This window comes from Prionailurus viverrinus, chromosome A2 (assembly GCF_022837055.1).
Source record: "Prionailurus viverrinus isolate Anna chromosome A2, UM_Priviv_1.0, whole genome shotgun sequence".
Classification (NCBI taxonomy): domain Eukaryota; kingdom Metazoa; phylum Chordata; class Mammalia; order Carnivora; family Felidae; genus Prionailurus; species Prionailurus viverrinus.
This window is the reverse complement of record NC_062562.1, coordinates 7,529,525-7,549,039: the sequence shown is the minus strand read 5'-3', so window position 1 is coordinate 7,549,039 and position 19,515 is coordinate 7,529,525. Positions and strand designations below refer to the sequence as shown.

The 19,515-nt window shown below is 58.9% G+C and overlaps 3 protein-coding genes across 18 annotated transcripts; 1 reads left to right on the top strand and 2 right to left on the bottom strand.

Moving 5' to 3' along the window:
* Positions 1-771: 771 nt before the first annotated feature.
* PLPPR2 (phospholipid phosphatase related 2) lies at positions 772-9,575 on the bottom strand. 6 transcript variants are annotated; one of them, XM_047848812.1, is made up of 10 exons: positions 8,980-9,117; positions 7,669-7,789; positions 6,783-6,862; positions 5,932-6,116; positions 5,677-5,812; positions 4,570-4,841; positions 3,467-3,643; positions 2,769-2,891; positions 2,417-2,468; positions 772-2,283 (listed from the first exon to the last, which is right to left on the bottom strand). In XM_047848812.1, the coding sequence occupies exons 2-10, from the start codon at positions 7,773-7,775 to the stop codon at positions 1,940-1,942; spliced, it is 1,476 nt and encodes a 491-aa protein (XP_047704768.1). In that variant the 5' UTR covers positions 7,776-7,789; positions 8,980-9,117; the 3' UTR covers positions 772-1,939. The 6 variants fall into 6 exon arrangements, with proteins under 6 accessions (XP_047704768.1, XP_047704767.1, XP_047704766.1 ...); XM_047848811.1 differs by having other exon boundaries at positions 774-2,283; positions 5,932-6,045; positions 8,980-9,575; XM_047848810.1 differs by having other exon boundaries at positions 775-2,283; positions 5,932-6,120; positions 8,980-9,575.
* Positions 9,576-9,715: 140 nt separating this feature from the next.
* On the bottom strand, positions 9,716-16,056 carry CCDC159 (coiled-coil domain containing 159). Of its 6 annotated transcripts, none has more exons than XM_047848821.1 (13): positions 15,825-16,056; positions 14,292-14,379; positions 13,957-14,180; positions 12,972-13,005; positions 12,593-12,681; positions 12,420-12,501; positions 12,026-12,233; positions 11,336-11,421; positions 11,181-11,257; positions 10,716-10,837; positions 10,402-10,484; positions 9,936-10,049; positions 9,716-9,782 (listed from the first exon to the last, which is right to left on the bottom strand). In XM_047848821.1, exons 1-13 carry the CDS (start codon positions 15,909-15,911, stop codon positions 9,778-9,780), a joined length of 1,299 nt encoding a protein of 432 aa, XP_047704777.1. In that variant the 5' UTR covers positions 15,912-16,056; the 3' UTR covers positions 9,716-9,777. The 6 variants fall into 6 exon arrangements, with proteins under 6 accessions (XP_047704777.1, XP_047704780.1, XP_047704779.1 ...); XM_047848824.1 differs by having other exon boundaries at positions 11,336-11,403; XM_047848823.1 differs by having other exon boundaries at positions 12,026-12,221.
* A 22-nt stretch (positions 16,057-16,078) lies between these two features.
* Positions 16,079-18,553, top strand: TMEM205 (transmembrane protein 205). 6 transcript variants are annotated; one of them, XM_047848833.1, is made up of 4 exons: positions 16,079-16,204; positions 16,796-16,904; positions 17,010-17,173; positions 18,188-18,553. In XM_047848833.1, exons 2-4 carry the CDS (start codon positions 16,805-16,807, stop codon positions 18,491-18,493), a joined length of 570 nt encoding a protein of 189 aa, XP_047704789.1. In that variant the 5' UTR covers positions 16,079-16,204; positions 16,796-16,804; the 3' UTR covers positions 18,494-18,553. The 6 variants fall into 6 exon arrangements, with proteins under 6 accessions (XP_047704789.1, XP_047704790.1, XP_047704787.1 ...); XM_047848834.1 differs by having other exon boundaries at positions 16,089-16,192; XM_047848831.1 differs by having other exon boundaries at positions 16,105-16,236.
* The last annotated feature ends 962 nt before the right edge of the window (positions 18,554-19,515 follow it).

Below are 19,515 nucleotides of genomic sequence, written 5' to 3'. Positions count from 1 at the left end.
TCCCTCTCTCTTAAAAATAAATAAATAAACTTTATTTAAAAAAGAATATTCACATAAAGTTCAGTAAATAAAAGCTATAATAACTGTATGTCAGTAAAGGTCAGGCTTTGCCACAAATGAGCTATGAAAGAAGTTTGGTTTTCAAACATTTTTGAAATTTGGAGTTGTGACTCTGTGTCTAGTGTATTTATCTTGTCTGTCTCTCACATATTAGAATATTAGCTTCCTGATGGCAGAAATTTGTGTCTCTTCTGTTCACTGCTACAACCTCTGTGCCTAACTACACAGAACCTGGCACACAGTAGCTGATCCATAGTGTTTGTTGAATGAATGAGTGAATGAATTAATGAATGAATGAATGAAATAAGGGGGGAAGGGAAGCAGATAACCCTTTCCTGGCTCCGGAATAACTCCATGGCCCGAATGGCCTGTCTGAAGCCCCTCAGACCCGCAGTGGGTTGTGGGGAGGTCTGTGCCTCCATGCCCCTCCTACCCTCCTGGATTCCACTGGGTCCTCAAGGGTTGGGTCTCAGCACAACCTCACAGTCAGAACCCTTGCTCTCATCCATGAAGCCAGGTTTTGGCATGGGGGTCCTAGTGCCCTCACCCTATTCCCCAGGTCCTCTGCACCTGACCATAGTCAAAAACAGGCCAACTGCCTGGAGGAGGCGGTCGTGTGAGGCTGCTCACCATGTGTTTGTGTGCCTTACATGTGGCACTGTCTGCGTTTGACAGATGAAGAAACAAGAGAACGGAGAGGTTAATGAACTTTCTTGAAGTCACGCGACCAGGAAATGCTGAGCCAGTATTTAAACCCAAGCCGCTGGCTCAATGGCCCCACACTGCTTTTCCACATCCCTCTCAGATACGCTGTGACAATAAACCCTCGCCCAACCTCACCTACAGACCCACAATTAAAGTCTTCCACACCCCAACACCTGGGGGAGGAGGAAGGCAGGTGGCCAAACTTCTGTTACAAACAGGTCTTTATTAAAGATAAGGTGGGGGCAGGAAAGGGGGGCAGTATCTCCTCTGCCCACTGCCTTTGGCTGCCTGGGGCAGGGGAGCCCTCTCTGCTCCACCCATGCCCCCCATGATGGCACATCTGCATGAGGCTGGAGCCCGGGGTGGGGGGCAGTGTAAAGAACAGGGACAGACTCCAAGGCAAAAAAAAGTCCCTCCCACAGCCCTAATAACAGAGGGGTTTGAGGTGACCTGGGCACAGACAAGGGGAGAGACAGCACCCTGAACCCCAAAACCTCTGAACTGGGGCAAGCCCTGTGTAAGTTGGGAGTTAGGAGGGACTGAGTGAGAGGTTGCACATGGGGGAGGGGCTGAGAGAGGAAGGGGTGCTCCAAGAACCCTGCCACGGGGGAGCCTGCCCCCCATTCTCCAGCTGGACTCTCTGATTCTGAGAGAGGACCCAATGACACAGGATGACCCCATCTCCCTCCTCTCCTCTGCACATGCTTAGACATTGGCGGTCCCCCATTGACTGGAATCATACCCACCCATCCTAGAAGTTCTGAAAACCAAGGACTCCTACTGGTTGTTCAGACACTGAACACAAACTGGAGTTACCCTCTTGCCTGAGGATTCTAAGACGTGAGGGGAGGCTCCATTGGCTGGAGTAAACTCCTTTTGAGTAGAAGTTTTAGAACTGGGGACTCCCATTGGCTCAGCAATGGCCAATGGCGTCAGGTTTGGGCCCTAAAAGAGCCATCCTGGGGGCAAGGGCCCACCTCCCAGTTATGCCCACTTGGATGTTCCAGAGGGCAAGAGAGGCAGGGGCCCCCCAAATGTCCTTCCAGCCAGCCTCTAACATCTAGGCCTGGCTGGTTTGTGCACAGGGGGCTTTGGCACTCACATGGCACACGCACACTCACGTGTGGCAGGGAAGGAATGGGGACCTGGAAGATTCTGGGTGGGTGGTGGGGCCTCACAACAGGTGGTCACGGCTGGCAAACAGGTAAGGGCTGAAGTTGTCCCGGTGGAAGGGGGAGGGATAGAGTCCACTAAGGGTGTACAGGTCCCGAAGCAGGGGTGTGGGCAGAAGCAGCTTCCGACCACGTCCACCACCCCCACCCGGCCCCCCAGGCCCAGGGGAGGAGGGTGAGGGGCCCTGGCTGGGGGTTGGTGCTGGCAGGGGCAGGGGCAGAGGCAGGGGCGTCGGCTCAGACCTCAATCGAGGGCGGGGCACACGGGGCGACGAACACATGGCTGGAGCCCTGGAGGACACGCAGCTGGGGATCAGGTGGCCACGGCGGGCACAGTTCTGCGACTCTGGGGGTCAGGGTCAGAGGTCAGGGCATCAGAAAGCTTGGGAGGGGGCCACGAGAGCATAGGCGAGACCTCTGTGGCAGTGACTGGGACCTGGCAGTCCCCCCGGTTATCCCCCCACCCCCTCGACACTCACTGGATGGGGTGAGCCGTGCCGGTGTCGAATGCGGCCTGCAGGCCTCGGGTTCCTGAGACAAAGAGGCAGAGGGAAGGGGCTAGCGGCCCCCTGGGCCCCACCGGCCACAGCCATGAGGGGCTCTTTGGGCAGAGAGCCCAATGGAAAAGACAACTAGGGTTTTCCAGATTAACCATGACACATTCTTCTATTTTGTGTGACTGTCCCCCAGGACCTAGGTCCACAAAGACGAGCAATCCCTTTATCTCCCTGTGGCCCAGAGACCCCCACCTCTTGCCCGAATTCCTTGCCTCCTTGGTCCCCCTCCACCCACCACCCTCTCCAGCCGGGAGCAGACCCCGGCCCCCCTTACCTGGGCCACACTTAACTTTTCGAGGGGGCTGTCCATGGTGGGGGCTTGGCCCAGGTCTTCCCAGGGGGAGAACCTTCGGCCAGAGGGCCGCCGGCTCTGGAAGTTGTGTACAACGCAGGTGACCTGGGGCAGAGGGAGAGGTGCATTCGAAGCCTGAAGCCAATACTGTAGGCGTTGTGTAAATACCATCCCCAGTTTTCAGATCGGGAAACTGAGGCTCAGTTAACCTCAGTTAACATTTTAGCAGTACATTTATGTGCCAGGCCCTGTTCTTTCTACTTTACTAAGAGGTAGGTACTATTATTATTTATCCCACAGGGCCACGACTAGGGCGAGACAAGTAGAGCTAAGTCGTGCAAGGACAGGATCTGATCGTATCTTTAAGTTTTCGATGCTTGGGACATTATGTGTTTTTGCACTCATCGTGATTTTTAAAAATATTTCATTAAGACATTATCTTCCTTGATTACTGAGTGTTTTGGTGCCCCCTTAAATTCTGCATTCATAGCGAGGACCTCACTCTACTTACCCTCGTCCTGTTATCCCATTTCACAGATGAGAAGAACATCTAGGCAGGGTGAGGGTAAGGGACTTGCCCAAGGTCACACAGAGGCCACACCCTTCACTATCATGTGGTCCTGCTTCTCGGGTCAGAGCTGACAGAGGGTCTCCCGTATCGGGATGGATGGATGGCTCACCAGAAAGGTTGCGATGGCAGCGCCTGTCAGGAAGCCGGCCAGCACGTCAGACCAGTGGTTGCGGTACTCGGCCACGCGGACCACGCCCACCAGGAAGGCGGGGCACAGCAGGGCCAGGCAGAGCGAGGGTTTGACCAGGCGGGAGCCCTTCACTCGGAACACAAGCGTCACGTACATCTGCAGGAGCCAACCAGTCAGGGGACACAGTGCAGTTTGCCGAACCCGGATACGGCACTCCGGGCTGGGGGCGTGGCCAGAATCTCTAGGAACGGCGTTGGGGCAAGAGGCTGCGGCCAGGGGCTCCAGGGAACAGAATCAGGGGAACGGGAGTTCGGGAATGGAGTCGTGAACTCCCAGTGGGCCCTTGGAGGGATGGGGGAGTGGCCAGGGCACCAAAGAGCAGAGGACAGAGTCTGGGGCCCAGGTCTCCCCAGGACCAGTCAGAGACAGGGGAAGACGCTTGCTAGGTTAACACAAAGCTTCAGGCCCAAAGGGTGTAGTCAAGGCTCAGGGGGCAGGTCCAAGAACTCCAGGAGGTGGAATCCCCAAAGCCCCGGACCACTGACAAGAATAGAAGCTAGTCACGAACACCGGAAAAAGGAGTCAAAGCAACAGGACGTGCGAACCAGGGAAAAGCAGGGGACAAAGGAAGTCCCAGTGGGTCAAGTCAGGGACATGGCCACATCAACAAAGGGCAAGGACAAAAAGGCTCCTGGGGACCAAGTTGAAAGCACCTCTGTCCAGTCTCCCAGCCAGTATCTAGCACCTGTAGCATCATGGGGACATGGCTAGGCTCCCGGAAACGGAGTCCAGTGTTCCAGGAACAGCGTTTTGGTCCCGCAGGGTGGAGCCAACAGCCTCCTTTGAGTACAGCGTTCCTGGGTCAGGCAGCGTGGCCAGACCCAAAAGGGGCAGTCACGAACACAGCAATAAGCTCAGACTCTGGGACCGGCCATCCAGAGGGGTGGGGCCACCCTAGGGACCGTGTCACAGCACCGGGGCACGACCTTACCCTGGGAAGGAATCAGAGGCTCCAGCCCAGGGTGGCCTCCTACCCACTGGCCGCCCCCCCCCCACTTTTGTGCCCCTATTTTGGGGCTCACCGCTGTGTAGGTGACCGCGTAGGCGCAAAGGGCAGCATCCTTGCAGGGGAAGGCACGGCGCGCAGCGGCCACCAGGCTGGGGCTGCCGGCACAGGCACCCTGGTCGGTGACGAAGCGGTCGGGCCCCGGCCTGTCGGGCGAAGGCGGTGGACAGCCCAGGGCCGTGTAGTTGGGGCGACACACGGACAGGAAGTGTGGTGTGGGGTTTCCGGTCACCACCTGCCCAGCGTTGGCGAAGATGGTTGTGGTGAAGAGGCCGAAGGAGTAGACCCCTGGGGGTGGGGTGGGAGACAGGGTTCATGCTGGGCCCCTGAGATGCCAGGGGCCCGCCTCCTGCGAGTCCCTATGGCTCATCTGGGCGTCCTGTCTCCTTGCTGCTGCGACCGTCATTAAAGCACAGCTGAGAATCCCCCTAAAGCCACATCACCTTACAGCTGGGCCAAGGTCCTCTTCCCTTGATGGCACTCTGAGCATCTTGCCTCTCTCTTGGATTGCTGCCATATCAGGAGGGGGTCCGCCCCTGGGGCCCCCATATATCCAGGCCCAGGACCCCTCAACAGCATTACATCAGGATTGGGCCTATGCCTGGAACCTCCTAGGACTATCCTGATGGCATTTCTGGGCCTTTCTGCACCTGTCCTGGACTCACTGAGCCGATCACTTTTTCCCCGGACGAACAATTAGCCAGAGCTGTATCTGCAGCCTTCTGTCACAGACGCCACCGTTTGGGATGAGCTCTGCCCCTCTCCTACATTTCTCCGCCACTTGTGGCTGGGATCGCCCTTAAAGCACAGTGGGATCTCACCGTCCTGTTCAGGGTGCGGTGGAAGGTGGGATGGTATTTGGGCTGGGCCTGTGTCCCCCTTTTTTGCCTTGAGATTCTCCCTGTAGCAGTCTGGGAGCCCTCCCGGTTGCCATCGTGGTTGGCTTAGGCCCCACCCATGTCCCTAGAACCCCCATCATGCCTGGCCTCAGCCCAAGTCCCCTTTTGCTCCAGGAAGTCACCGTCATGAGAGTTCTAGGCCCTCTGCCCTATAAACTTCTTATTATGGCTGAATCTGGCCCATGTTTCCTTTGCACAGCCGACCGGCCGGCCATGTCACTCACCCAGGAAGCGGACCAGCCTCCGCAGTGGGGGACTGAAGCGGCAGCAGGCCCCTGACACGATGGTGCTCTCCCCGATGATGGGGACGGCGGAGGGTGGCGCGGGGAAAAAGGCACGCGCCAGCTCCCCCAGCAGGATCTGTGGGCAAGATCAAGGCAGGGTCTTCCTGGCCTTCAAATCCAACCCTCCCCCCACCCCAACACCTCCACCTCGTCCTCCCGCTGCCTGGGCCTGCCCAAGGCTACCCCCAGTCTCACCGTGAGGGTGGGCCCAGCAGTGACTAGGGCATAGATGAGAGCAGGAGGCACTCGGCTGGCAGCCTCAGGCCCCGGGTAAGGCTTCGCATAGGTACTGTCATAGCAGAAGAACCCCTGGGTGTGCACGGGGAAGGTGTCCGTGAACTCCAGGCGGTAAGCGAGCAGGACCACGATGCCCAGAAGCACTGACTGCCACCCAGTCATGGCGGAGAGATAGAGAGAGAAGAGACAGGGTCAGGTCCAAGCTGGGGCCGTGGTGAGAGACAGAGATGGGGGGGGAGGCAGAGACAGAGAGATCAAGACTGAGAGAGATAAAAAGGGTGAGAGAGAGCAAGAGAGAGGTGGAGAATGGTCAGGGCCTGGCAGACACAAAAAGATGGAAACAGAAGGTGGGAGAGGAGGGGAGGGGAAGGGAGAAGAGAAAGAGAAGGGACTCATAGAATGGGAAGGAAAGAGGAGATGAGATTAGGGAGAGCGAGAGTGAGGACTGGGCCAGGGCTCAGACCAGAGAGAAGGGTCAGTCGGTGGGGGGAGCACAGACCAACAGGAGAGAAGATAATAGTACAATCCTTGCTGGGGGTGTCATGCTAACCCTCATCCGTGAATTATAATACATTTTACCTTCATAACCACGCTAGGAGAAAGGGACTCTATGTGCCTATTTGACAGACAAGGAAACTGAGGCTCGAGAGCAGGGTATGCGAGGTACCCAGGGTTCTGCGGGAAGGATGGACACAGCGGGATTCGAACTCTGGGAGTGTGGCTCCTGAACGCACCTCCTCCCCACTGAGGGTCTGGGAGCGAGTCAGGGGGGCACGCAGGCGCAGGCAGAGAGTTCCCGGGTTCCTCACCTCCACGAAGACAAAGCAGGGAATGATGGAGAAACTCCTCTTCAGCTGAGGTCTCCCTCCTGCCATGGTGAAGGCCGGGCCTGCGGAGGTGGGGAGGGAATGGGGCGGCCAGGGCGGGGCCCAGGGGGAGGCTCTGGTCGCCTGGGCCCCTTAGGCCCCAACACTACCACAAAGGAGTCCCGGCTCCACCCACTGAGCCTCCTGGCCCAGGCTCTGGACATCCAGGACGCTGCCCATCGGAGGCTCCGGCCTCCCCTGACCCAACGAGCGGTCAGCCTCTGCCAGGGATCCCAGAGGTTCTCCAGTGGTCTCCCCCGACAGCCCACAGAGGAGATTCAGACCCCATGCCTTTTAGGAGGGCCTTCCTCCTTACCCTGTAGGTCACCTCCCCTCGGCCTCTGGAAGAGGCTTCTTCCGCTTAATGGGACCCCTCCCCCACAGAGAAGGATCCATTTAGAAGGGATCTAGGCCCCCACTGGTTTTTAGGGGACCCCATCCTCTTTCTCCGTGTGCTTTATAAGGGACCCCCTGCTCCGTGGCCCCCACCCCTCCCAGGCTCCTCCTCTAAACGCCTTCCCCCATGGCCCATAGGAGCCTCTCTCTCCTGTCCCCATGGGCTGTGCCTAACTAGTTTGGGCTGATGGCCAGGCCCTCCTTCTCTCCCAGCTGCCTCTCCCTCTCCCCCTCTTCCCAGCCTGTCTGCTTCTCTGGATCATGAGGGGGCTATCTTCTCCCAACAAGCCCCCTCTCCCCAATATGTAACCTCAGTCCCCAGCACGGAGGGGCCAACACAGCCACACCTGCTCGACCCATTCTCCCAGGCTGACCTCACCTGCGAAAAGGCCCTATGGCTTCCCACAGGCCTCCGCCACACCCACAGACTCACAGCCGCTCCTGGCGGCCAGCAGGACAGGGACGGTCAACCCCATTGCACAGAGGTGGAAACTGAGGCCCAGGAAGGTGAGGGTAGGCACTCTGGGTCCAGTGCCCCATCCACGCAGCTTGCCCTGCAGTGTGACATGTGGGGTAAGGGTCACCAGACATCTCAGATGCGCACCTGGCCACGGCCCCTCACCCTTCCAGAGACACAACCACACGTGCTGGCATCCCTAGGGTACACAACTCAGCCACAGCCTCCGTGGCCAACACCACACACACGGCACGGCGTCTGTCCATCCCACAAACAGGGATCCAGGGCCTGCCGGGTTTTAGGCACTTGGCTTGTGGTGAACAAGACGGGCCTGCTCATTCAGACAGGTGCCCAACACCCACTCGCACACAACGGTACACTCACACACACGGCACAGTGTGCACACGGCCTGTCACAGACACCCACACAGATCAAACAATCCCCCCCCACACACACACACAGACTCAGGGACACAAGAGGAGGCCCTCCACACATTTCGCAGCCCCGCATACAGCCCCACACAAGCGCTCACCCCCGCCCCCCATCGTCAGGGACATACTGGCAGCACACTTCGGAGCCACATCCAAAAGAGTCACCACACACAGTGGGGGTCATCGGCCGGGCACAGCGTCACGCCCCCAATTGCCAGGCACTCAATGACAGCCACGCACATTAACCATCTCTCATCCACGCGGACACTCATAGGAGACGATGTCATCCACCAGCTCAGCCACACGGCTACACAAGGGCACATATACGGACCGTGACACGGATTTGCACGCCGAGCCACACAAGAGGGGCGCGTGATCACCGCCACACTGAAACATAGAAATGGGCCCCCCCACACCATCAGGAGGAACACACAATGGCAGTCATGTGCACACAACCACACAGCCACACACACCCTCAGAGTGATACCCCGTGACGACAGCCACACAACGACAGCCCCAAGAGACAGTCACACGCGCGCCACACAGGCATCGCCAAAGCCACACAATTGCAGTTACACAACCACACACTGATACATAATGACAACCACACAATCACAGTCACCCTCACCACCGCCGCTTGGCTTCTCGGGTCCGGGGTCCCCTCTCCACGCTCCCCTCCCCGAACCCGGTCCGCGAGCCCCAGCTCACTGCCTCCCCTCCCCCTCCCTGGGCTGGACCCACAGGGGACCCGACCGCAGGAACTGAACCTTGGCCAGACAGACAGACCGAGGATCGGAAGCCCGCGAGAGGGGGGGGGGGGGGGGAGCAGGGGGCGCCCCAAGCCCCTCTCCCTCACCGGGTCGAGGCTGTCACCGCCTGAGCCCCCGCTCCGCTTAGAAGTCACCCGGGCAGCAGGACGAACAGACGGACGGCAGGCCCGGCGGGCGGACGCGGAGATGGGAGACTCCGTCGGCCCCGCCGAGCCGCGCAGACTCAGCGAAGGGGCGAGGGGCGGGGCCTCCGGGCGCCTCATTTGCATAATCCTGTGAGGCGGGGACTCGAGGCGTCTTATCAGCATGGTCGGGCGGGGCCACCACCGTTGCTCTTGGGGACCCAGAGCGTTAGAACAAATTCGGGAGGGAATGAGGGCTGCAGGTGGAGGGAGAACTGGGGGGGGGGGGGGGGGGGGCGGGCGCTGAGGGGAAGAGGAGGGCAGGGTGTGAAAGGGTGACCCTGGGCCTCGACCCTCTCCCGGTGCCTCAGTTTCCCCTTTGGGGCAGTACAGGCAGCAGGCTGGATGGCCTGCCCCCCCCCCCCCCAAAGGAACTCTGGTGGCTAGTATAATAACGATCCCGTCTGGACACTCTTATCTGGACAGACTGACCCCTGACTTTGTTATATACTAAATCTGGCCTCACTCTGTCCCCGGACCCTAAGCCTACATATCCTGAACAGCCTCTGGGGTCTCCACACCGCCCCCAACCCTGGGAAGTAAACTAGGGTGGGGAAGCGGCGGGGGGGGGGGGGGGGGGGAGGATGTTGAGGATCATTCTCAGGCCTAGGAAGCAGCAGGAGCAAGTCCACAGGTGGAAGAGGGTCTTGGCTAGTTTATTTTCTCTCTGGAGGGGTCTTCAGGGAGAGCAGTCCCGGCTGCTCAGGCTGTGGAGAGAGAGTAGGGTCAGGGCCCGGCTTAGCCCAGAGGACCTCAGGGCTGGAGGTCAGGGAGCCGATGCCCCGGTGGGGAGCTGGGAGGGTCCGTTCCAGGGCGGGCCAAGAGGGGAAGGGTGGGGTGAGGCAAGGGGGGATCCGCACCAGGTGGGAAGGAGTGGCTCTTGTTGAACGGTGGCTGGGAAGGGTTCTGGTCTGAGTCTGAGTCCGAGTCCCAGGAGGGGAACAGAGGGCTCAGGCATCGGTGCCCCTTGTAGCCTGCAGGAGGGACAGGTGCAATTCTGGCCTTTTACCCACGAGCCCTGAATGTGACCCTTGAGTGGCATCATGATCAGGGGCCAGTGGCCCTTGATTATGCCACTTGAATGTGACCCAACACGATACCAAAGTATGACCTCAGTGACCCCTGAATTTTACCCCACTGATCTTTTAAAAAGATCCCAGTGCCCCTGAGTGACCCCTGGATGGAAATCCTTAATACGACCCTAGAACAAGATCCAACAGATGTGGCCCCTGAACACAGCCTCTGAACGTGACCTCTATGTGTGTAACTGGAGAAGGAACCCCCCCACACCTCCCCCCTCCCCAGAGGGCATCTCATCCCCCTCACCCCTGAGGTTCCAGGCCCTGGGGCAGCCCCCTGCGGACATGGTGAAGCCATCAAAGGAGTTCTCCAGCAAGTGCACTGCGGACCTGCAGGGAGATGGGGAGGTGGGGGCCCTGGCGGACTCCAGGCTGCTCAGGGCTGGGGCAGGAGGGCCATGGTGGGGACACGGGTAGAGGTGAGTCCTGGCAGGAGAGGGACGTCTGGACTCAGGTGGGTTCTGGGTTCTGGTGGTCGCTGCTTGATCTGACTGGTGGGAGGGCGGGGGGGGGGGGCGGTGAGGGTCAGGAGTCAGAGGTTAGGTGGGAGCAGGGCGTCACCATATGTCACTCAGCTCCTTTTGGAGGTCATCCCTCCAGGAGCCACTGCCTCCTGGTGGCATCTCCTCAGTCTCCGGCCAGTGGGAGGTCTCATGCCCCTGCTGCTTCATCTTGGTCAGGACCTGGGGCCGAGGTGGGGATGGGGGGCGGGGGATGTTAGTACAATAGTACTAACAATGGCCATGGTGAAAAACGCTCACTGTGTATTACACGTCAGGCTGCCCTCAAAGCGTTTACCATTCGGTTCATGCAGCTACTCCTTCAGGTAGGGATGGACTGTTATGCCCATTATATGGATGGGGAAACTGAGGCCCAGAGAGATGAAGTGGCTTGACCACAGTCACATAGCAGTAAGTGGCAGAGCTGAGATTTGAACCCAGACCTTCCAGCCCCAGTCCTATGGAGGAGGTCGACAGAGATTCCCCCTGCCCCCAACCCCCACAGGGTCCCGTCCTCTCCGCTCACCTTGCGGCACTTCACCTGTGTCTTCTGCACCTTCTGGATGTTCATCAGGTTCTCCGTGATCTCGTCCTCCTGAGCCTCTGTAGGGGGGAGGGGACTCAGGGGGGCCAGAGCTGCAGAAGGACCCCCCCTCCTGGCTGTGGGCTCCGGGCACTCACGGAGCTTCTGATAGATGAAGGTCACCTCCTCCCGCACCAGTTCCAGCTCCTCCCACAGGAACTTCTTGCTGAGGGGACAGTGCAGCCTAGACCCACAGTCCCTGCTCAGCCTTCGGCCTCCTATTTCCTGGCCTTCTGCCCTCCCGTTTGCCAGCCTGACTCTCAAGCCTCCAGCTCCCAAGTTCCCATCTGGTCAACCACCCCCCCACACCCCCCCAGGGTCTGCCCCTTCCCACAACCTGCCAGCCCACTTTGCCCCTCCTACGGCTACTCCCCCACCTCCAATCCTTCCCCCTCGTCCTCGCCTCCTGACCTCCGGCCTCCCTCCCGTTGCCTCAGCCTCTTGCTGCCTGGCCTCCGTCTCCCGCCTTCTGCCCCTCTGGCCTCCCATACTCTACTCCCATACCCTCAGCCTCTCCTCCCTCCGGTTTCCCAGGTCACCTCCAGTTTCCTGATCCCCTGCTCTCTCTCCCCATCCCATCTCCAGCTTCCTGTCTTCCCTGCCTTCTGGCCTCCAGCTTCCCACACACCCCTCCCCCCACCATTGCTCCACTGCCTCCTCATCCCCTCGCCTGTCTCCCAAGCCTTCCAGGGTCCTAGTCCCACCCGCCTCATCCCACCTTCGGTTCCTTCTCCCTGAGCCTCCCCCCCCAACAGCCATCTCCCACCTGCCCTCCTGACGATGCCCACCTGTCCCGGATCTCCTGGGCCAGCAGCTGCAGACAGCGAGTGGTGCGGGCCCTCTGTACCTCCTCACTGTCACGCAGGGTCCTCTGTAGCCCTTGCAGACCTTGAGCCAGGGCCCCATACAGCTCCTGCCGTCCCTGCTCCACGCCCCACTTGTGTCGCTCCTTCTCTGCCTGGCGGCTCACGGGGCTCAGCACCTCTGCAGATGAGACTGGGATCTTGACTGAGCCCCCTCCACGCCTGCGCCCGGCTTTGAACCCAGCTTGCCCTATCCCTGGCCAGACCCTGACCCTGACCCTGACCCTAGACTCACCCAACTTCTTTCACCTTGGGCTAACCCAGCTGACCTCAACAGGACCAGCCCCCAGCCTGACTTTGACCCTTGGCCCGTCCTCACCTTCAAGCTGTTGGATCTTGATTTGCTGCAGGCAGCTCTCCTTCTCCAACATGGTCACGGAGTGGTTTAGGAACTCGAAAGCCTGCGAGGAAGAGGTCGGGCTTGGGGACAGGGGCAGGGAGCGGGAGAACAGGGCCAGAGGTTGCTGAGGGCGGGGCAGAGGTGGCTCACACCTTGGTCTGGGCCTGTAGCTGGCTCTTGAGTGACTCCAGCTCGCATCGCAGGTGCTTCTGGGAGTCAGGAATCATCATGGTGGACTTAACTACGAGCAGAGGCAAGAGTCAGCCGAGGCCAGGAGGGGTGGGGGCGGGGGCAAGGTGGGGTCAGGGGTCAGCAGAAACTCAGGGGAGAGCGAGGGGCAGGGGCAAAGTAAAGAGCTAGGGTCTGTGGAGGCGGAGGTAGAGAGGCAGGCGTGCGGGACAAGGTCAGGGGCAAAACTCCAGCTGATAAGTGGGCAGCAATGGCGTGGCTCCTCCCAGGCCGGGGCAGAGGGTGGAGGTAGGACCTGGCAGATCTTCCACACACGGTCGTGTTGGGAGGGAGGTTTCTCACCTTTGGCTTTGGGAGAGCTGGCCTCCAAGGGCTTCTAGGAAACAGGGACATGAGGGCAGTAGAAATTCATCTCTGTGTTTCTCCTTGCTCACCCCAACCCATTGTGTGTGGGGCTGGGCGTGAGTTGGGTCTGCTGAGTGCTGGGTGTCCCGGACCCTGCGTGCAGGCAAAGCTGCCTCTATGCACCTGTGCGCACCACCGCCCACCCCACCCCCACCCCCCGACCGGCCCACACACGGTCAGGGGTATACTCTTGCGCACGCCCGGGGGCTGCCCCTGTATGACAGCACACGCCTGCAGAGCCCCGTCCCTGGCTTGGGCTCAGGCAACGGCCCTCCTCCTTAGGGGCAAATGACATAGGCCATGCCTATGGGGAGCTCCAGCAGCCCCGAAGCACAACCACGCACGATCATTGAAACACAGCTACAGCCACACAAGCTCGGACACAGCCATGCCCGCCAGGTGGTAACACCCAGGGCATCCACCCGCCTCCATCTCAGACGCACGACCACAACCGCCACCATAGACACAATCACAGACAAGACCCCACAAAGAAACAATCGTGCGTCCCTTCCATTCATCCCTTTGTCCACTCATTTAAGACATTTTTGGGGCGCCTGGGTGGCTCAGTCGGTTGAGGGTCCGACTTTGGCTCGGGTCATGATCTCGCAGTCTGTGAGTTCGAGCCCCATGTCGGGCTCTGTGCTGACACCTCGGAGCCTGGAGCCTGCTTCAGATTGTCTCCCGCTCTCTCTGCCCCTCCCCCACTCATCCTCTGTCTCTCTCTGTCTCAGAAATAAATAAACATTAAAAAAAAAAAAAAAGACATTTTTAGTGTGGGCCGGCTGAGCACCGGGTGCTGTTCTGGGTGCTGAAGACACACATCTTGAGGAGGACCCGTCCCCCTCCCCCATGGCTCCCTCCCTAAGTCCCGGAGCAGTAGACTGTGGTGTGGCCAGGAGGGGTTTCCCCGGGTGGGGGTGACCTTAGCGATGCTCTGATGCCTCTTCAGGTCCTGGTCATTACACTGCTCCTGTGAGTCTGGGCTCTGGATGAGAGGAGACCCACTCGACTGAGGCCCTGAGTCCCTCCCAGGCCTCCAGTCTATACTCCGCACTGTGTTCTCAGAAGCAGCTGGCCCCAAGATCTCTGGCTCTGGGGTCCTGGACCAGTGAATTGTATAGTCCAAGGTCTTGTCTGAGGAAGAGTCTGAACAGAGGGTGGGGGTGGGAGAATGAGGGGGTGAGGGCTTCCTGGGGCCAAACCAGAGCCCTCCAGCCCCTCCCAGCTCCCCAGCCCTAGGGACGCGCCTCAACAAACCCCAGTACTTGTCACACTTCCCGTTAGCAGGCACACACACGTTGGAGGGCAAGGGAGATGAGGAGCAGGGCAGAGAGTAGTCAGGGTCCTGGGGTAGGCCAGCCAGGAGAGGGTCGCTTCAATAAGGGGGGGACAGGGGGCTGCCCTGAGACCAGCCCCCATGTCCTGACACCCCCAGACCTTCCCTAACACCCCAGAGAGGCCTCAGCCCTGAACCCAAGGCCTCCCAGTTATGGCAGGAGCAGAAGCTGGATGAAAGATGATCCCAGCCCCAGGCACTGGCTGGGTAGTGAGAAGGATCCAGAAGACCCCCCACAGGAGAAAGTGAGGCCTCAGAAGAGCCTAAAAGCAAAAAAGGATCTTGGCATTGGGCACTAAAGGAAGGGCATTCCCGGCAGGGAACAGCGTGTTGCAAAAACATGGAGGTGTGGAACCGCGTGCTCTGTGCTGGTAAATTCAGGATGGCTAAGGTAGGGTCCAAGAAGAAGCGGGAGGTTAGCAGGGCAGCTCAAGCAAGGCACTGAAAGCCAAGCAGGGAAGTTTAAAAACACAGCTCTCGGTGTTCATGCCCCCTGTTCATGCCCCCTGTTCAACATTCCAGTGTTGTCAGGTCTGGTACAGATGGAGACCTGGGGCAGGTCTGCCTGGACAAACTCCCAGGCGAAAGGCATTCTGTCCTGAGTCACATTCAGCCAAAAAGCCCACACCCCAGGGCTTTTCCTTCTGCCCTTGCTGGGTTGGCTGGTGCCCTTCCTCTGGCCCAGTCCTCCTAAAAGACTCCTCTATGCCCTTCACAACTCTACTCAGCATTTGCTTTGTAAAATCTTCCTTAGTCTTTTTTTTTTTTTTTAAGCTCATATTTTCTGAGCACCGCACTGAGTGCTGGGCACCACCATAAGCACTCACTGGGTCTTTATACCCATTTTGCGATATAGGAGCTTTTCTTCTGCCCGAAATGTTCTAGGCTACCCCTTCAAGAATCACTGTCTCGGGAGGCCCGCACTTCCAGAGGCAGTAGAGCATGATGATTAAGCGAGGAGACTCTCGGGCTGGGTGGCCTGGGTTCGAATCCTAGCTCTGCCCCTTCCTGGCTGTGTGATGTTGGAGAGTTATTGAACCTCTCTCCATGCCTCGGCGTCCCCAGCTATAAAAATGGGATGTCATACTATCCACCTTGCTGGGTTATTGTGATTAAGTAAATTAATCTATGCCAGTGCCTGACATACAGTAGTGGGCAACTGTCCTCCCACGTCACGCTGAGAACCTGGGAAACCATAGGAGCCCTGGGAGGCTTGAAGGGAAAAAGGAAAGATGCATTTCTGAGCCCCAACTGCGGGCAGGTCCCCAGTCGAGCCCCCCTCCCTTCCCCATAACCTTCCTCCTACCCCTCCCACATCATCTGTTTCTCCCGCTGTCCCCGGGAGAATTCTTGGAGGAAGGGGGCGGGGTCATTAGCCTGAGCCCCGCCCCCCGGACCGAGAATCCTGCGCCCTCCTGGCTCCCTACCCTCTTCCACCCCCACCTATCACATACCACCTGCTCATGCTCTCCCCTCAGGGACCGCAAAGCCAGTCCCCAGCTGTGACGCTGAAATTTGATCCCGTGGGGACACCATCGCATTAAAACGCGCAAAGCCTAAAGGTAGAGTCACAGAGAGGGGTGTGGCTGACATTTTAGCTCCGCCCCCTCCGATGCAGCCAAAGGCCTCATTGGCGCCTTCCTGCTTCCGCCGATCTTAGGAGCCGCGGTGTAATTGGATAAAATCTAGTCGACGGGGCGGGATTCCAGGCTGGTTTCCGCTAATCGATTAGTCAATATCTAAGAGGGTGGTGCGGGGGGCGGCAGATCTAAGATCCAATTGGCTTCGGACTTCGCTGGGAGGCGGGATGAATTCTTGAGAGGTGGCTGACGAGGTCTGCGGGCTACCTAGGAGCGCGGGAGTGAGGTAGCAAGCCCAGGCCACCTGTCCTACGAGATACGGCCTGGGTGCCTCTGTTCTCGGACTCCTGGGTGCTGTGGGTTGAGGTCTGGGTGCAGTGGTAGGGTCGGTGTCCTCGGGATGAGATCTGAGGTTTCCCAGGATTCGACGGGATCTCCGGGGGTGCTATGGGGATCTTCGTAGTGATATCCGGGATCCTGAGATGAGAACAGGGGTCTTTACTGTCAGAATTAGGTCCCTGAGCTGACTGGGGGGAATCACTAGGAAGACCTCTGAATACCCAGGGCTGTGAATTTGTACTCCTGGGCCTAACTGAAATTTTCAGCTGTCGGAGGCGGCGTGGATGCTGGGGTCCAGAGAGCCTGAGATCTTGAAGGCTGACATTTGGAGAGATGGGGTTGGAGGTTGTCACAGGACTGTTCTGGGTCCTCCCCACTCCCATTCCCCGGGCTGGTATCCCTTGATCTCTGCTGGGTTGGCGGTGACCCTGGCCTTGAGCAGGCTCACAGGCTGAAGGCCATGGGGCAAAGGTAAAATTCTGAGCCACCCGGTGCCTCTTTCCCAGGCCTGCAGGATGGAGGAAAGTGGGAATCCAGGAAGCCTGATTAAGATGGTCCATCTACTGGTCTTGTCAGGGGCCTGGGGCATGCAAATGTGGGTGACCTTCGTCTCAGGTAGGCACCCTCCACCTGGACATCATGGGTGCCCGGGGTGGAGACAGGAATGGGGGGGGGGCCTGGAACCGTCCTAACAGGTGTGTGGTCCCTTGTACCCCACAGGCTTCCTGCTTTTCCGAAGCCTTCCCCGACATACCTTCGGCCTCGTGCAGAGCAAACTCTTCCCTTTCTACTTCCACATCTCCATGGGCTGTGCCTTCATCAACCTCTGCATCTTGGCTCCACAACATGCCTGGGCTCAGCTCACATTCTGGGAAGCCAGCCAGGTATGCGGGCTTGGGCTCCACTGCCCTCTGGAGACTCGTTCCCGAGACCCCACTGAGCACCTATGGCTGTACCTTTGTGAGAACTAAAAACAAAAACAAAAACAAAAAACAAGCCACTGCACCTTCCTGGTGGGTACACAGCTGGGCTCTGGATACCCTTGAGCAGTGCACAGCCTGCACAACCATCGCTAGTAGCCCTGTCTATCCCCCAGCGTCTCTCTGCTGGCTGCTGCTCCCTCTCTTTTCCCTGGCTAGGCCTGTTGCCAAGTTGTGGTGACTCAGCTGGGTTGGGGCAGTGACCCCAGCTCATTGTTTAAAAACCAGCCCGACTGGGAATTTACAGTTCCCCACTCCCATCCACACTTTTTCCCAGCCACAAGGCAGGGAACCATCTCTGCATCTCATATTTCTCTATCCTGCCCTCCCCCTGCCCCCCCATTATGTTCTGCAGCTGTAGGCAGGTGAGGCCTGACAAAGGTTTCCAGAATAATCCCACTGAGACAGGGTAGGACTATCTGTAACTAGAATTTACAGGACTTTCTCTTCGCTCCCTGTGGGCCCAGTCTCGGCTTCTGGAGTCTGGGCGGGGTTCACAGAGGAGATGGACCCCGTCTTCGTCTCTCTTTGGGGGGGGGGGAAGGTTATGGTGTTCTGTCTCTGTTTGGGAAAGAGAGGTTCTGCCCTGAGATGCCCCCAGTTTGGGGGAACAGGAAGGGAGGAGACAAGGCTGTGTTGTGGAAACTTCCAGTCTGGGTATCGGAGGAGGAGAGGCTCAGAAGGTGTTGGGGGGAACAGAGGAGACAGTGATAGAGCCTTTCCTTAGGAGCTGCTGGCCTCAAGGGTTTGAGAGCCAGAGCTCCGTTTGCGGCCTCTAGACTGGGTTCGGGGAAGGAGAGGGAGGCCTTCGCTTTCACCTAATGCTGTCTCCCACCCCGCTCTGGGCTTCTAAGGACGCAGGGGGACCCCTCCTGCCTCCTGCGCGTGACACACTTTGCCCTTCCACCACCCCGCCAGCTCTTCCTGCTGTTCCTGAGCCTCACGCTGTCCACCATCAACGCCCGCTGGCTAGAGCCCCGCACCACGGCCGCCATGTGGGCCCTGCACGCGGTGGAGAAGGAGCGGGGCCTGGGCGGGGAGGTGCCCGGCAGCCACCAGGGCCCCGACCCCTACCGCCAGCTGCGGGGACAGGACCCCAAGTACGGTGTCCTCCGCCAGATCTTTTTCCACTACCACGGCCTGTCCTCCATGTGCAACCTGGGCTGCGTCCTGAGCAACGGGCTGTGTCTTGCAGGCCTCGCCCTGGGCCTCAGTAGCCTGTAGCACCCGCTGCCTCTCTGGCCCTGTTGAGGGCCCCGGTGTCAATAAACACTTCTTTGGAAACGGCTGCTGTCATTTTTCTCCCAACCAGGAAAGCTGGCAGAGGCGGGGGCCAGGGTAGAGCCTCGCTACCTCCTTCACGCGGCCTGATGATTCGGGATGTTACCATCACAGCCCCCAAGCTCTTCCCATAACAGGGCCCATTGACTGGGCTCCTCCGTGTGCCGGACACGGCACTGACCGTTGCACAAACCGTGTCTTATTGTAACAATGGCTGGTTCTGATCCCTAGGGAACAATCGTATTTCCCGCCCCCCCCCCCCCCCCCCGACATCGGGGACGGCCACAGGACTTGCCAAAGCCACGGAAATGTGAAGAGTCACGGGCATGGGAGCCCGTGCACGGTTAGCCACATTTTCCCCTTCACCACAATGACCAGGGCGAGTGAGAAGCACGCTTTGGATGTTGAGTGCCATGGAGATTTGGGGACTGCTTGTCACTGATCCCACGCGGCCCTTCCTGAATCGTGCATGCCCCACCGGCACGTGATAGCCCTGAGAGGGAGCTCCTACTGTTCCTGGAAGCAACAGGGGACCCGGAGAAGTGGCTTCAGGTGCAGTTACTAGGGTATGGATCCCAGCAAAGCCTGCAGATCCTCTCATGGCTTGAAGAAAAACTCTGGGGCCTCAGCTGGGCCTGGATGCCAAGTGTGTCCCGCAAGGGACTGCCCGGCTCTGAACCTCCATTTCCTTATCTGTAAAAGGTTTTAATTCTAAGGGCCCGGAAGTGTATTTCGCAGGGACTAGCCGGCTTTAGGGTCAGGGTTTGCACTTTACAAGCACTGTCTCCGATCAGAGCCTTCACACAGCGCTGTGCGGTAGGGACTCTTGTTATGGACCCCTGGACGGTTGGGGAACCAGGCCCGCGGGGTTAAGGAACACGTCCAAAGTGGAACAGAACTAGACATTGATGGAGCGGGGATTCGAACCCGACTCCAGAATCCACGCTCTTCACTTCTGTGCACGT